Source organism: Plasmodium inui, assembly GCF_000524495.1.
Source record: "Plasmodium inui San Antonio 1 unplaced genomic scaffold supercont1.15, whole genome shotgun sequence".
Classification (NCBI taxonomy): Eukaryota; Apicomplexa; class Aconoidasida; order Haemosporida; family Plasmodiidae; genus Plasmodium; species Plasmodium inui.
In genome coordinates, this window is record NW_008481849.1 from 325,124 (window position 1) to 339,510 (window position 14,387).

Here is a 14,387-nt window from a genome sequence, read left to right on the forward strand (position 1 = left end):
TAATCTTCTTAAGCCTTCGTCGTTTGTTTTATTATTTTTTCGTTACTCTTTCTTTTTTTTTTTTTCGAGCGTTCGTTTTTTTCATTTTTTGGCGGAAGGTTGGTACGGACGTTATGCCTTTCATTCGGGCTGTGACTCGCCGCCAATTCGCCGCCAATTCGCTGCCAATTAGCCGCCAGTTTGGCGCTAATCCCCGCGCTGGACGCACTGCCCGGTTTATTACATCCAGTTATACCTAGGCAAACAAAACGCTCAAGGACAGACAAGGTGCCACTTATTGCATTCCTCTCCACCTCACCTTCTCATGTGGCGCACCCCGTCCACTCTGCCTCATCCCCCCCTTTTTTTATAGCTACTACACTTACGAGATCGTAGTTACAATATCTGCGAGAAGCAGCATTATGGCAGCGACACCAGCAAATATATGAATTTATTCCCTTGTTGATGTTTCCCGTGCTAAGTTGGGCATACTAACTTTCGCAGCGCTGTATGCAGCCTCCTCGGGAAAGCATCGGTTTTCCCTCTGCTCGTTTCGCAACGCCGCATGGAGGGAACATGCGCGATTGGCAAACCGATGAAGTGCACACTGGTGACATGTGCACCCATGAATGGACATCCGTGGAATACGAACCTGTGACATACCAACCTGTGACACACGAACCCGTCTCATGCGAACCGCTGCTGTGCGCGACGGTTACGTGAAGAGGGGAAGATGAAGAAGGGGGGGTCCACTGAAAATCGATACATACGGAGGGCATTCAACAGGTCCTCCTATTACAAGAAGGGAGAAAAGGCGGAAGAGGCGAGCAGCGACAGTAAAAAAGTTAACGGCGTCGCTGAGAGCTGTGCCAGTGGGAGCACAAGCGAGAGGAACAACCCCAACACCCGCACTAAAGCGAGTGGCAAAGGCGCCCCCAACGACGCGAGTGCGAACGGAAAGGGTGACGCCGTGGACATCAAGGGGAAGAACGTGGATGTGACGAGCGAAGAAGACTCATGGGAAGAAAGGGAGCGTGAAGAAGCACATCTGGATGACGAGGAGTTATTTTACACCGTGGAGGACGGAGAAGCGAAAAATAAAAAAGTCTCAAAGATGACACTGAGCGCGAAGGAGAGGGAGTTACTTCCCAAGAATGAAGAAGCGTGTAGCAATGGGAACATCGCAAATGGAGGCGGGAACCCCAGTAAGGAGGGGGACAGCCAGGACAAAAACAACATTCTCTGTCCCCTCTGCGTAGAGGTTCTGGACGAGACAGACAGGAACTTTTTCCCCTGTGACTGTGGCTACCAGATATGTCTCTGGTGTTTGTACTACATACGAGACCACATGTGCAACAAGTGTCCCGCGTGCAGGAGAAGTTACGACGAGAAAAATTTCATATATAATAGGGAGACCCACGAAAAGTTGGTGAAAAAGCAAAAAAATAATCACAAGGGAAGTAAAGCAGACGCAAATAACAGCAACACTAATAACGCCACGAATGCTCCTAACGGAGTTAGCGCCTCTGCCGGGGCAGGCCAAACTACCGCAACTACCGCTTCCGCAAGTGCAACCAATAATACTCTTCTTCACCATCACAATGGAAGCAGCAGTGCCATTTTTAGCAGACCCGAATTATACAAAAATCCAAACACCTATAATATCCACGAGCATGAAAATCTATTCGAGATCATAAAAGGCATTAGAGTTGTCCAACGCAACCTCGTGTTCGTCATTGGTATCACGTCCAACTATGCCAAGAAAAATGTATTAAAAAAAAATGAATACTTTGGCAAGTACGGAAATATACTCAACATCATTCTGAATAAATCCCAGGCCTACAATCCGCATTACAATGGCCCCTCGTTCAGTGCGTACATAACGTATAGTAACGAGAAGGAGGCCATTAATGCAATTTATTTTATCGATGGTATGGTCCTGGACAATAAAACATTGAAGGCATCCTTTGGGACCACCAAGTACTGTGCTGCGTATCTGAAGAACAGCACATGTACCAATGAGGACTGCTTCTACCTGCACGAACTGGGAAACGTGATTGATAGCTTCTCCAAAGATGATATCCATGGCCCCAAACACATTTATCATGACTTACTATATTTTTATTTTAAAAAACACCCCGAGAAGAAAAACGAGCAGAGTACCAATTCTCATGACTCTTCCAGCACTGTTTTGGTAAAGTCGGCGAGAAAATTGGAAGACACAACTATCGGGGGAGTGGCAACATCGGGAGGAACCACTACCGCAGGTGCTGTCGCAAGTGCTACCGTAAGTGCTCCACCAGCGGTGCTCTCCTTTGCTGCGGCCATGTCCATCACCAATGAGAAGGACTTAGCCGAGGCGAAGAAAAAGACTGACGCCGTCGATGAGGCCACCCACGCCAAGAAACAGCACTCGTCCCCGACATCGGTACTCTCCGATGGGAAGTCAAAAAGTTTGGAGATAATCTACAAAGGGATAGAAAGGTACGCGGAGAAAGCAGCGGAGAAGGCGGCGGAGGAACAGAAAAGAGACACCAACCTCAAGGATGGCCTGACCAGCAAGGGGTCCAAGGATAACCACCACGCCGGGGAGGAGAAAAGCAAGTGGAGCTCCGAAGGTAATTTCGCGAACCTCATAAAGAATTCTGGCGTGGCGGTCACTGCCTTGCAGGGGATGGAAGAAGAAAAAAACAACTCCAACACCAAGAGCAAGAAGAAGAAGAAAAAACAAAAGAGCGAGGAGATTATCCCACCCCCCGATCCAGGCAAGGAAGACCACGGCGCGAGTGCGACTGCAAGTGGGAGTGCAAGTGCGAGTGCCACTGTCAGTGCAAATGCGTCGCAGGAGAAGAACTATAAAGACTCCCTCCAGAGTAACGGCGCAGCTAAGAATGGCAACGTCAGTAAAAGCAACAGCCTGGTGGTGGAGGAAGACCCGTACTACGTCGACGGCATGTCAGAGAACTACCCGCTCATAACGGATGTCTGCTTTGACAAAGACAAGAAGAAGAAGATGAAAAAGAAGGCAGAAAAGAAGAAGGCCAACGAGAAGAAGAAGGCGGAAGAGGTCAAGATGCGCGAAGAGAAGGAGGGGGAGGCCAAGGTGGGAGAAGGGAAGGTGGGAAAGGCCAAGGTGGAAGAGGCCAAAACTGCTGCAGTCAAAACTGGTCGAGTCAAAACGGGAAAGGGCCCGACGGAAGAACCCCCTGCGGAAGAGCGCAAACCCGATGGCAAGGGCGGCCAATCACCTTCGGACGCTGCGCAGAAGGAGCAGCCCTCCCAGGAGGACTTCCCGCCCCTGAAGGAAGACGACAAGGATGCGAAGAAACAAAAGAAGAAGCACCCCAACAATGGTAGCAGTGCCGTCAACGTCATCAGCGTGAGCAGCGGTGGGAGCGGCGGCGTGATTAGCAGCGGTGGTGGGAGTGGCACCGTAGAGAATAAGACAGCTCAAGTGGAAGAGCAGCCGGCCGACGGCCCCAAGGAGAAGAAGCAAACTAGCGAAAAGGCAGAGGGGGGAAAAAAAAACAAGATTGCCAAAATGACCTCCAGAATTGGAAGCTTCTTTAATGATCTGTTTGATGGAAGTAGAAAAGGAGGTGGTGGTGACGAGGCAAAGACGAAGACATCTCCCAGTGTGGGTCAGAAGGCAAACAAGAAGGCGACTACCACTGTTGTTACGCCCTCTGTGGTGACAGCAGCGGAGGATGTACACGTGGGAAGCGCCAATCAGCCGAAAGAACACCCCAGCGCGGAAGGGGGAACGTCTTCGAAGCAGAAGAAGGAGAAAAGTTACGAAGCGGAGCAGGAAGAAACAAACATGAAAGAGGATAAAATGAAAGAGAAGGGAGAAAGGAAGAAGAATGAGCAATCCTCCCAAAAGAGGGACATCGAAAAGGGAAAAGCTGATGTAACTGTCGGTGCAAAGGAGAAGAAGGAAGTAGTGGAGGAACGAGCCAAGAAGGAGAAGGGTGGTGGATCTACTTGCCAAACTGATAAGAAGGACACACCCATTGGAGGAGGCGAAATTTTGGATGACTCACTCCGAGATGACACCGCAGCGACTTCTGTCGCTGCTCCAGGTGACGCGATGAGCCCCACTCGCACACGAGAGAAGCCAGAGAAAAAAGGCGCACATGATAACAATATTAGTCAGGAAGAACAAATGAAGAAGCACGCCCAGGAAATTTTAAACATTCAAAAGGACAACCCAGATGTGCCCCTCGACGCAATAATTGAAGATTATATCGGAAGGAGAGAAGTCGCCACGAAGGAGGTTCTCCCCTTTGATGGCCTACACAGTGCGGTGAATAGCCTTATTGACGAGAATGCAGCGAAAGGGAAAAGGAGTAACCAACATACAGGCGATAGTGATGCCCATGCTTTGAATGTCAATACACAGGAGAATATGCATAACGGAGAGGGAGATGAAAGAAAGGGTGATAGGGCACAAATGAGGGATGCAGAGAAAGTAGCGGCTGGCAAGCCAGAGGGGGAAAGACAATCAGTCGAAAAGACACAAAAGGAGATGGACAAGATGGACGGGAAGGACGGGGTGGGCGCGAAGAGCCAAGTACCATGTGCGAAAGAGAAAAAGAAAAAAGATACCCTCAACAAGAGGAAGCCGAAACAAAAAGAAATGGAAGGAGATATTACGAGCATTATTAGAGAAATGATGATACAGAGGATGACGTCGAAAAACAGAAGAAACAAAAATGATTCTGTTCGCGAAACGAGTGGGAAGAGCGAGATGGGGAAAGCGGATCATCGCATCAATTCACGGGGAGACTCGGCAGAGAAAAATGTCCTTTTCGACGACATGGAAATATTTTTAAAAAATCTGTGTGTGGCTAAGGGGAAGGCAATTCAAAGCGGCCTTCAAAGCGGCCTTCAAAGCGGTCTTCAAAGCGGCCATCAAGGCAACCTTCAAGGCAACCTTCAAGGCAACCTCCAAAGCAGTTACGCAGATAACAACGCGGTGTATTTGATAGAAGGAAACGGCAAGCGCAAAAATGACTACCTCATCTACACAAGTGACGAGCACATTTCCCTGAAATCACACAAAGGAGTTATGGAATTCATCATTAAAAAGGAGAAAAACATAGACGAAGGAAAAAACAAAAAAAATTATCTCCACCAAGATACATTTGATATTTATAAAGAATTAATTTTGTCAAAAAATTCAGACCTGCAAACTGCTAACGACATTTTGTTTGAAAAAATATTTAATGAGGAAATTGATTTCGTTCAACAATTATGTAAAGAAAATTACCTGAATGGGTCAGGTAAAATATGCTCGTCTAGTTACACAGTGGAGAAGACTTATTATCAACAGGGCGGCAATTTAAAGAAGAAATGTAAGAAGAAAATGCAGACTATCTTCCCCAACTTGTGGGTTAATTTTAACCATTCCCTGCACACGCAGGAGATGGCTGAGAAGGTTAACCTGAGCGCCTAGAAAAGGGGGGGGAACAACGCCCCTACCCCCGAGAAGGCCAATTGGGTCACGAAAAATCTGGGGAAGCGTCTGAAGGCGCAGGGGATATGGGAGGAAGAGGAAGAGGAAAAAATGGAAGCTTTTTTCACTCCATCCGCCCATCCTTCGACTGACCCATTCACCATCTTATCGTATTGTCTTATTATCGTATGATTTTTTTATCATATGATCACATTATTTTTTTTTTTTTCAAACCAGAGCTTCACTTTGGTAGCATATTTGTCCCCCTTTTTAATTATGCCATGTTAACGCTCAGCACATTGGCGTTCCCTTTAACCATTTGGCCCCACGCGCATATTTGCGTGTGTTGTATGTATGTACATATCTGCTCCCTGTTCGGGGGGGAAACAATTAACTCACTTAATTAAGATGTGCCAAGTGTAGAGATGGGACGGCAGCTCGGTAAGCGGCTCGGCCAGCGGGCACCTCACGTCCCGTGTTCACTATTTCAGGGGAGGAGATGACATGCCTTGCGAGAGGTCACCCACACGAAAAAAAAAAAAAAAAAAAAAAACAAAGGAACAGGTAAGCGGCCAAGTAGCGACGTGGGAATGTTACGAAGGGATCATCCACCTGCTTATCATATGCTTTTCCATTCGGCCCGCGGCTAGCCCTCCCTGCTGTAACCGCAAAAGGTCATCAAACAGTTGGCGTGGCCACTCGAAATGGACCTCAAAATGGAGGCGTAGTTCTGCGTGTGCTTAACCGGAGCGATGGCGATGATCTTCATGCTCTTAAAAAGGCGAGAGTCATTATTCTTCGCGATCTGAATAATGGTCCCACTTCTTTGCTGAATTAGGTCTTTCACTATAATGCCGACGAAGGATTCCTCCGTCTGAATCTGCAGTAGAGATATAGGCTTCGCTACGCACACGTTGGCTCGCTTAATCATTCGATAGTACAGGTCATTACACGCATACTTGGCCACCGCTACAGTGGTGTCATCCGATAAGTCCAATTTCGTAATTTCGACCTCCGTGCTGATGATGCTTCCGCTTGTTTGGAAGCCACTGGTTAGGCAGTTCTTCAGGGTGATAATACAGCTCTGTAAAATTTCTTCGTAAAAGTTTTTTTTTTTTTTTTTTTCCCTCTGCAAATCGGCGATGTACACGTGCACGTTTTTATGGACGCGAACGCTGCTTTGGAACAGGTCCTCGTAGTTGAAGTTGAGGAGGTACTCGTCCATGTCTTCCTCCACGTTTTCGTCCACATTTTCGTCCACATTTTCGTCCACATTTTCGTCCACATTTTCGTCAACATTTTCGTCAACATCTTCCTTCACGTCTTCCTCAACATTTTCGTCCACACCTTGGTCCACCTCTTCCTCCGGGTGCTCCGCGTGTGAGGGGTAACCCCCTTTGGACTCACTCGCCCAATCACGTGAGCCAGACATTCGAACCCCCTCACAGTTCGCGTTAATACTAATTTGAGTTGTACACTTTCCCCGCCCCACAGCACCAGTCAGCACCTCGTCTGAGTTGTGAAGCTCCACCTCGATGATGCAATTGGGTTTCTTCGGGGGCCGACCCCCCCTTTGTGGTGAGGCACAAAAAACAGAGTCATGTCTGTTCAGTGGGGTTGGCAAGGAACCATTCGGCTGCATGGTAGTGATGTTTTGCTGCTCCCAAGATTCTCCCTCAGTGGCAGCTTCCTCGATGGCTGCTTCATCGTTCGCTTCTTCCTTACTGAGTGTTTCCTCCCCCGCCTGCCCCCTAGTCAGCCTCACCAACTGCGACACGCTATCATACCTCAGCGCATTTTGGATGAACCTCGAAACGTCCACGAACTCCTTCTCTCGAATGGTTAAGCCGATCGTTATGTTGGAGATGTTAGAATTCACCTTCATCGTTTTGGTGATGGTCTCTTCGTACTGCCCCGTAAGATACTCCCTCTCCACTACCTCCACCTCCTCAGTCCTGATATCGATATTGTAATCACTTCTTATTTTGTCCAACGTCACTTCGATGTTTAACATCCCTATCGATCCAATGACGAGCTTTCTATTCGGGTCCGTATACACAGCAATGCTGTTATCTTCCAAGCAGATGTTTCGCAGCACCTGCTTAAGTTCCTTCTCCTTCTTATAATCCTTTGGCTCTATAGCGCATGTGCAGACAATGACATTTTTGCTTATCCGTTTTTTATAGCTCCTGAGAAAGAACCACAATTCTTTTCTTCCTATTTCGTGTTTCATACGTCTGTAGATGTCCCGGAGTGACTTGTCCTGGAGCGAGTTAAGTTGGTCTCCTTGGCTTCCCTCGTTAAGTTGTCCCTGGTGGCCTCCCTGGCTGGTCTTATCGCTTTCTTTTTTCCTTTCCCGGTGATCTTCGCCATCATTCCTGATGCGCAACATGGTGCCGCTCACCCCACGGTCTCCTCCCACTACATCTGCACAATTTATGTTGCAAGGTTGTTCCTCCACTTCGCACATAAAATCGCACACGAGGACATTTTCAAGCCCACGAACCATTCCTATGTCGTTCGTCCTCAGCATATTTATCATAACATATCTATCTGCTTTGACTTTGTAGAGACCCTTCACCAATTGGGTTCCTCCACTTCGTAGGTTTTGAAGCTTCGCATTTTTAACTAACTCTCCCTTGAGGACTTTGCAGAATGTGTTGTATCCATTCTTTTCGCTCACAAGCTTGAATATGAATAGGACTGTTTTGTACCGCTGAAGAGATGTGTGCCTTTTTTTAATCTTGTTGGAGAGTGCAGCGGTAGTGCTTGAGTCGTGATGCAACGGGGTAGCTGCACCAGGGGGGCGGGTCTCTCCATTGCTGTGTCCTGCTCCGATGGGCTCACTTACATCCATTGGAGAGGACCCCACTAGGATGTTACCCTGCACATCGTTCGTTTTGGGGCCAATAGGTGCTGCTTTTACTTCCGATGGGGCAATCTCCCTATTGGAGTGGTCCCCCCGCACCGCGACGCCACCGCTAGTCACACCACCGCTAGTGACGTAATCCAGAAGGAGGTGAACACCAAACGAATTCATCGCACTGCCGGCAAACACGGGAAAGATCTCCTTCAACTTTATCCACTTGGCTAGGCACTCCCTCACCTCGCTGTACCCTATGCAGACATTGTTTATATACTTTCGCTCCAGGTCGGGCTCCAAATCACAGAGCGCCTCCACGAGATCCTCCCTTTTCTGTAAAATATGGTGGATGGTGTCTTTAGATAGCACTCTTAGGAGCTGCTCCGTGGTGATCACCTCAGAAGCAGTTGAGGTCTCCTCGCCCACCCCTATGGCGGCAAAATGACTCCTCACAACTTGGCAGTCCAAGTGCCGCAAAACGGAAGCGAGGCCAATTCTGTTGTAAGTGAACTTGCTCCCATACCTCCCCTGAGGATACCAATAAAGCGACATGGAAGGAAGGTCCAAAATAAACTTCAACGCCTTATTTTCATACAGAGGGTAAGTGACAAGGACACTCTTTCGACTCAAATTGTTTTTTAGACTTTCCATGTTGTAATCGAGATCCGTTTCGTGTATATCCATTTTGTTTAAAAAAAAAAAAATGGGGAGATTTTCCTTTATGTAGTGAAACAGGTGTAAGGTTTGAATTTGAATCCCCTCCTTGGCATCCACCACGATGACACACTTGTCTGAGACGCATAATGACAGGAACGTTTCGTTGCTGAAGTCGACATGTCCTGGGGTATCTATCAAATTTACCTTTATGTTGTTCCATTTGAAGCATGAGTAGGCAGTCTTGATGGTGATTCCTCTTTCTCTCTCTTGCCTTAAAAAATCCAGCTGTGTGTTCTGGTCGTGGATACTGCCCTTAACCTTTATTTCATTGGCGTTGTACAGGATGTCCTCCGATATGGTCGTCTTCCCCGCGTCGATGTGCGCAAGGATACCCATATTCACCAGCTCGTGCGAGAAAAAGCGCTGCGTGCGCGTCGCGCGATGGGCAGCCTTCAGGCTTAGCGCCCTCCGCAACATGATGAGGAAGAGGGGGAAGAGGCCGACGAAGCCGACGAGGTGGACGCAGCTCATACGCTTCACAGCTGATGGGCCAACTCCCACTGCAGGAGAGACCTACGTCCATTGCACTCTTTTACCCCTTCTCGTCGCACCCATGCAACTTTGAAAACCACACACGATGCGCGCAACAGGGAGGCCTCTTTCCCGTTCACTCCCCAGTGGATATCAGCGTGCTCGCATTGCTGCACTACTGTTGCGTTGGTATGGGCCGTTTACTCTTAGGGGACATTCCCACTCGGCTTGCAAATCAGGCCACTTACGATACAACTGCATAATGGGGTAGGTGTATATCCCATTTTTGCTTCCTCGTCTGTGGAGTAGCACGACGGCCTCTACGCATGGCATCTCTCTTCTCCTCGATGCAGCGCTTCACTACGCAGTGGTCATTATCACGAGCGAGTAGTATACAGTCCCCCCAGATAGACACACCCCCATACAACAAAACACAGGCAGATAGGGACGGAATGACGAATCCCCACTTTTAAGGGGTCAATCTCCCTCTTGGAATGATCACAGATAAGGGGAAAAAAATTGAACAATTCTTCTTTTCTCCTCCTCCAGCGGCTGTTGCTACGCCTTTGTAGGCACATGAAGCAGAACTGCCCATATAGCTAATCATTTTTTTTTCCTTCTTTTTTTTTACATTGCCAAAGCTGAGCATACCGATTGGTGCTTCCTATATCGACACAGCAGCGATATTCTCATTGTGGGTGTTTCCCACGTTTTTCAAAGCTGAAGCAAATCACTTATGCGGCTGACTCTTCTCGAGGGAAAGTTATCCCATGGGACAACTCTTTCTTTTGTGAAGTATCCCCATTCTGCTTTTCTCCTTTTCTGCCTTTTTTTTCTCTTCTTTTTGTATACCCTTAATGTATAAATGTCACAATAGAGCATTACGCTATTTTTTTTCTTTTTTTTTTTTCTCACAACAACAGGGTAGGTTATTTCCTTTTTTCACTTTTCCTTCCACCCATCCGTTTATTCTTTTTTTTTTTTTTTTTGCGCAAAAGTGTAGGGGCCCAAAAAATAGAAAGTTCGGTCCTGCGTCAGGTGCCATTGGCCAGGGGATGCGCCTGAGTGGATAAAAAAAAACATCACAAGCTGTTAAGCAAAATAAGAGAGAAAAAGAGGAAGGCGAATATAAAGGCAAAGGGGAAAGCAAAGGAGAATATAAAGACTAAGGCTAATGCAAAGGCTAACGCAATGGCAAAGGCGAAGACCAATCCGTGTTTTTTTCTCTTTACCTGTTGGCCGATTTTCCCCCCCCTGAGTTAGGCAAGGAGGAGTCTATCCTTCCCCCCATTTGTACTTACAACGTTGGGGAAGTAATCTTTTTTCCCATCCAGCTAATGTAACATCCGAAATTAAAGTTCCCCCATGTAGCAGGGTCTCCTCGTTATATAGCTGCTCTTGGGTTCACCTACCGGCACGTGAAGTCAGTACGTCCAGGAAGGAACCCCATTTACACCACACAGTGTCTTAACGCTTATCATTTTACAGCAAGCCAATGAACAACCAGGGAAATTTCCTTAACGGAAGAGCTAATAACAACAAGGGGGGAGCTGGACCTGGAGGGGGAGGGAACTCCAATTTGAACCCAACTTTAAAAGGAACCCCTCCGTATAGCAAACAGGCAAGTAACAACTCGCCACAGTACCATCATCCGTATAGCAGCAAAAAGAACTTCCCCAAAGGGGGCGTGAACTACGGCAGCGGTGGTGGAGGTTTTCCCAGCACGCCAGGCAAAAATTTCGGCTTCGCGCCTGGAGGTTATGCGGGGGTAGGGGTCAGCCCTCCAAGTGGCATACCTCCTCCAAGTGGGATTCCTCCCCCAGGTGGCATACCTCCTCCAAGTGGCATTCCTCCCCCGAGTGGCATACCTCCTCCGAGTGGAATTCCCCCCCCAAGTGGCATCCCCTTCATGAACAAAAATTTCAAACCTGCGAAGGCCCCACCATTCCCCAGTTACCTGAACAACAACGCTATAAGTCCCCCTCCGCCCAGCAAGGGTGGCAGCACCGGTCCGTACGCGCCGCCAGCCTCGCCACCGATCCCACCTCCAGCGGCACCTTCAGCGGCACCTCCAGCTGCACCGCCGATACCATCTGCATCATCACTACCAGTCGCTCCGCCGATACCACCTCCATCCGGACGGCCGATCCCACCTGCACCCTCACCACCTGTCTCCCCCCCCGTTGTACCGCCGGTGCCACCCCCATCCGCACCACCAGTCGCCCCCCCAGACAGCAACTGCATCATGAAGGAGGGTGGACCAGGCAATTTTCCACTCCACAGCAATTTAAAAAGCAAGAACGCCAACATGTATGCCAATGCAGGCAGCAGCAAGTATCACATGGGGATGAACCCCCCCCAGCCGCTGCCACCCCCAAGCGAAAGAATCAACACTTTTCCCCCCTGCCCAACGGGCCCAAATAGCATCGCCGTAGGAGGGAACGCCTTTCACATGCAGAAAAAAAATCAGATGATGCACCCCCCGCATGGCACTGAGAGGAACAATCCCATGATGTTTGACATGACACCTGGCTTAAACACTGTGGAGAATTTCTCCAGAGATGTAAAAAAAGACGATCGAATGTTTCCAGGCAATTTCATAGTCCCCCCTCCCCCGTATGGTACGCCCATGCCTCCGCCGTACCGCATGAGCAGTGGCCATAGATTCCAGGGGGAGGCATATCCGGGGGAGGGCTACCCTGGAGAAGGCTACCCTGGAGGAGGCTACTCTGGAGAAGGCTACTCTGGAGAGGGATACCCCGGAGAAGGCTACCCTGGAGAAGGCTACTCTGGAGAGGGATACCCCGGAGAAGGCTACCCTGGAGGAGGCTACTCTGGAGAGGGATACCCCGGAGAAGGCTACCCTGGAGGAGGCTACTCTGGAGAGGGGTACCCCGGAGAAGGCTACCCTGGAGAAGTGTACCAAGGCGACCTCGACAAGAGGGGAGCAACAAAAAGGGACAAGAAAAACCAAGGGAAGGGCAATATGATGACATACAACATAAACGTGGACGGAAGGGAACGACTCCAAAACGATTACAATCAGCATTTTGTAAACACAGGAGAGAGGCCACAGAATTTTATTAGAGACAGCGACGAAAACAAGAGGTTTGATAAATACCCTAAGCTGAAGCAACTGCTAGAATTGAAAAATATCATCATAAAGAAGAGGTCCACCCCAGCTAGGTACATAAATTGTGACTTGAGGACATTTGATTTGGGAACATTAGGAACAAAATTTGATGTCATCCTTATGGATCCACCCTGGAAAGAATACTACGATAGGAAAATTCACAATCTAGACTTACTGAACAGCATGCACATAGAAAACTACGATTTGAATGGAGACATAAATAATGACAAGGATAAGTTCTGGTCTCTGGATGACCTAGCCAGCTTAGAAATCGATAAAATAGCAGATATTCCTTCCTTCCTATTTATCTGGTGTGGAATCACTCACCTAGAGGACGCTCGAATTCTCCTAAGCAAATGGGGTTACCGCCGATGTGAAGACATATGTTGGTTGAAAACAAACATAAAGGAAACCAATAGAAAGAGAAAGTACCTTAACGAAATAAACAATGAAAACTCATACCTACAGAGGACCACTGAACATTGCTTGGTTGGCATTAAGGGAGCCGTTCGACGTTCGTACGACATCCATTTTATTCATGCCAATCTTGACACTGATGTCATTATAGCAGATGAAACCGATGAGAATATCTACAATAATAACAAGCCGGAGGAATTGTACAAGATTATTGAGAAATTCTGTCTGGGCAGGAGGAAGATTGAGCTTTTTGGCACGAACAGGAATATTCGGAATGGGTGGCTCACTTTGGGAAAGAATTTGGATACGACTCTTTTCAATAGGGAGGAGTACACTGGGTGGTTCGAGGGGGACATCGCCTGGCCCGAGGCCACTTCCTATGTTGGAGGCAAGTACATGGGGACCACTACCGAGATTGAGAACCTGCGCCCCAAGTCGCCGCCGCGGAACAGCACTTAAGGGGTAGCCACACGAGCATAAGCATGCAGAGAATGGCACCCGTCCATGTTTTCCTACCATTGTCTGCATGTCATGGTGAATCCCCTCCATGCGTGTTTTTTTTGCTGCCCCTTTTCTACCCTTTTCCTTCCTTTTTGCTTCCTTTTTTTGTTGCACAAAGCCGACCAGGCACCGTTGCCCCCCCGTGCATATCATTTTCTTGTTCGATTTTCTGTCCTCCCCCCGGGGTACCTGCACATTGCGCATAGCTGCACGGGCGCGTCCGCCCACGCGTACGTTCAGACGTACTTCTACCGTCCTACACTGCTACACCCACTTCTACACTCACAAACGGGTGCTCCTTTTTTTATGTCACGAAACCGCTTTCCCCGTTCGAGAGAATTGGACCCCCCTCATCCATTTACCTATCAAAACTGAGCCCATAGTGCACCAGAGAGGGAAAGTGAAGGGGCTGCGTCATTCCTCTTTGGCACCTCCATGTCAGAAGCCAAAAGGGAGGAGCTCCTTCTTTCTTTTTTTTATATGCCCAGGCACGTAACTGTGATGCGCGCACATATGCCCCATCATCATCACCAACGCAATCGGAATACCCTATGGAATAGTGATCCTGAAAATCACACTTCTAACTCGAAGGAGCAGTGGGCTCCCCCGAACTTCTACCATGGGGGGTAGGCATCTCCACTTTGTTGGCCAAACACACTTTTATCCCACCATGTAAGCGCACCTCACTCGGGACTCATCAAGGAATACATGCAAGCTGTGCAGAGGTAGCCATTGCTTTCTCTCCACTGGTGCGGCTTCCGTATGCAGCCGTTTCCGGGGCAGGAGAGGGGGGGAAATATTTTATCTCCTCAATGAGCACAGTTAGAAGCAAAAGCAATTTCGCACTT

The 14,387-nt window shown here is 48.5% G+C and overlaps 3 protein-coding genes across 3 annotated transcripts; 2 read left to right on the forward strand and 1 right to left on the reverse strand.

Moving 5' to 3' along the window:
- Window positions 1–712: 712 nt before the first annotated feature.
- On the forward strand, window positions 713–5,437 carry C922_03534 (CCR4-NOT transcription complex subunit 4; the record flags this gene model as incomplete). Its single annotated transcript, XM_008819126.1, has 1 exon — window positions 713–5,437. The coding sequence occupies one exon, from the start codon at window positions 713–715 to the stop codon at window positions 5,435–5,437; it is 4,725 nt and encodes a 1,574-aa protein (XP_008817348.1).
- A 646-nt stretch (window positions 5,438–6,083) lies between these two features.
- Window positions 6,084–9,434, reverse strand: C922_03535 (hypothetical protein; the record flags this gene model as incomplete). The annotated part of the gene is made up of 1 exon (XM_008819127.1): window positions 6,084–9,434. One exon carries the CDS (start codon window positions 9,432–9,434, stop codon window positions 6,084–6,086), a length of 3,351 nt encoding a protein of 1,116 aa, XP_008817349.1.
- Window positions 9,435–10,983: 1,549 nt separating this feature from the next.
- Window positions 10,984–13,497, forward strand: C922_03536 (hypothetical protein; the record flags this gene model as incomplete). The annotated part of the gene is made up of 2 exons (XM_008819128.1): window positions 10,984–11,497; window positions 11,708–13,497. The coding sequence occupies 2 exons, from the start codon at window positions 10,984–10,986 to the stop codon at window positions 13,495–13,497; spliced, it is 2,304 nt and encodes a 767-aa protein (XP_008817350.1).
- Between the last annotated feature and the right edge of the window lie 890 nt (window positions 13,498–14,387).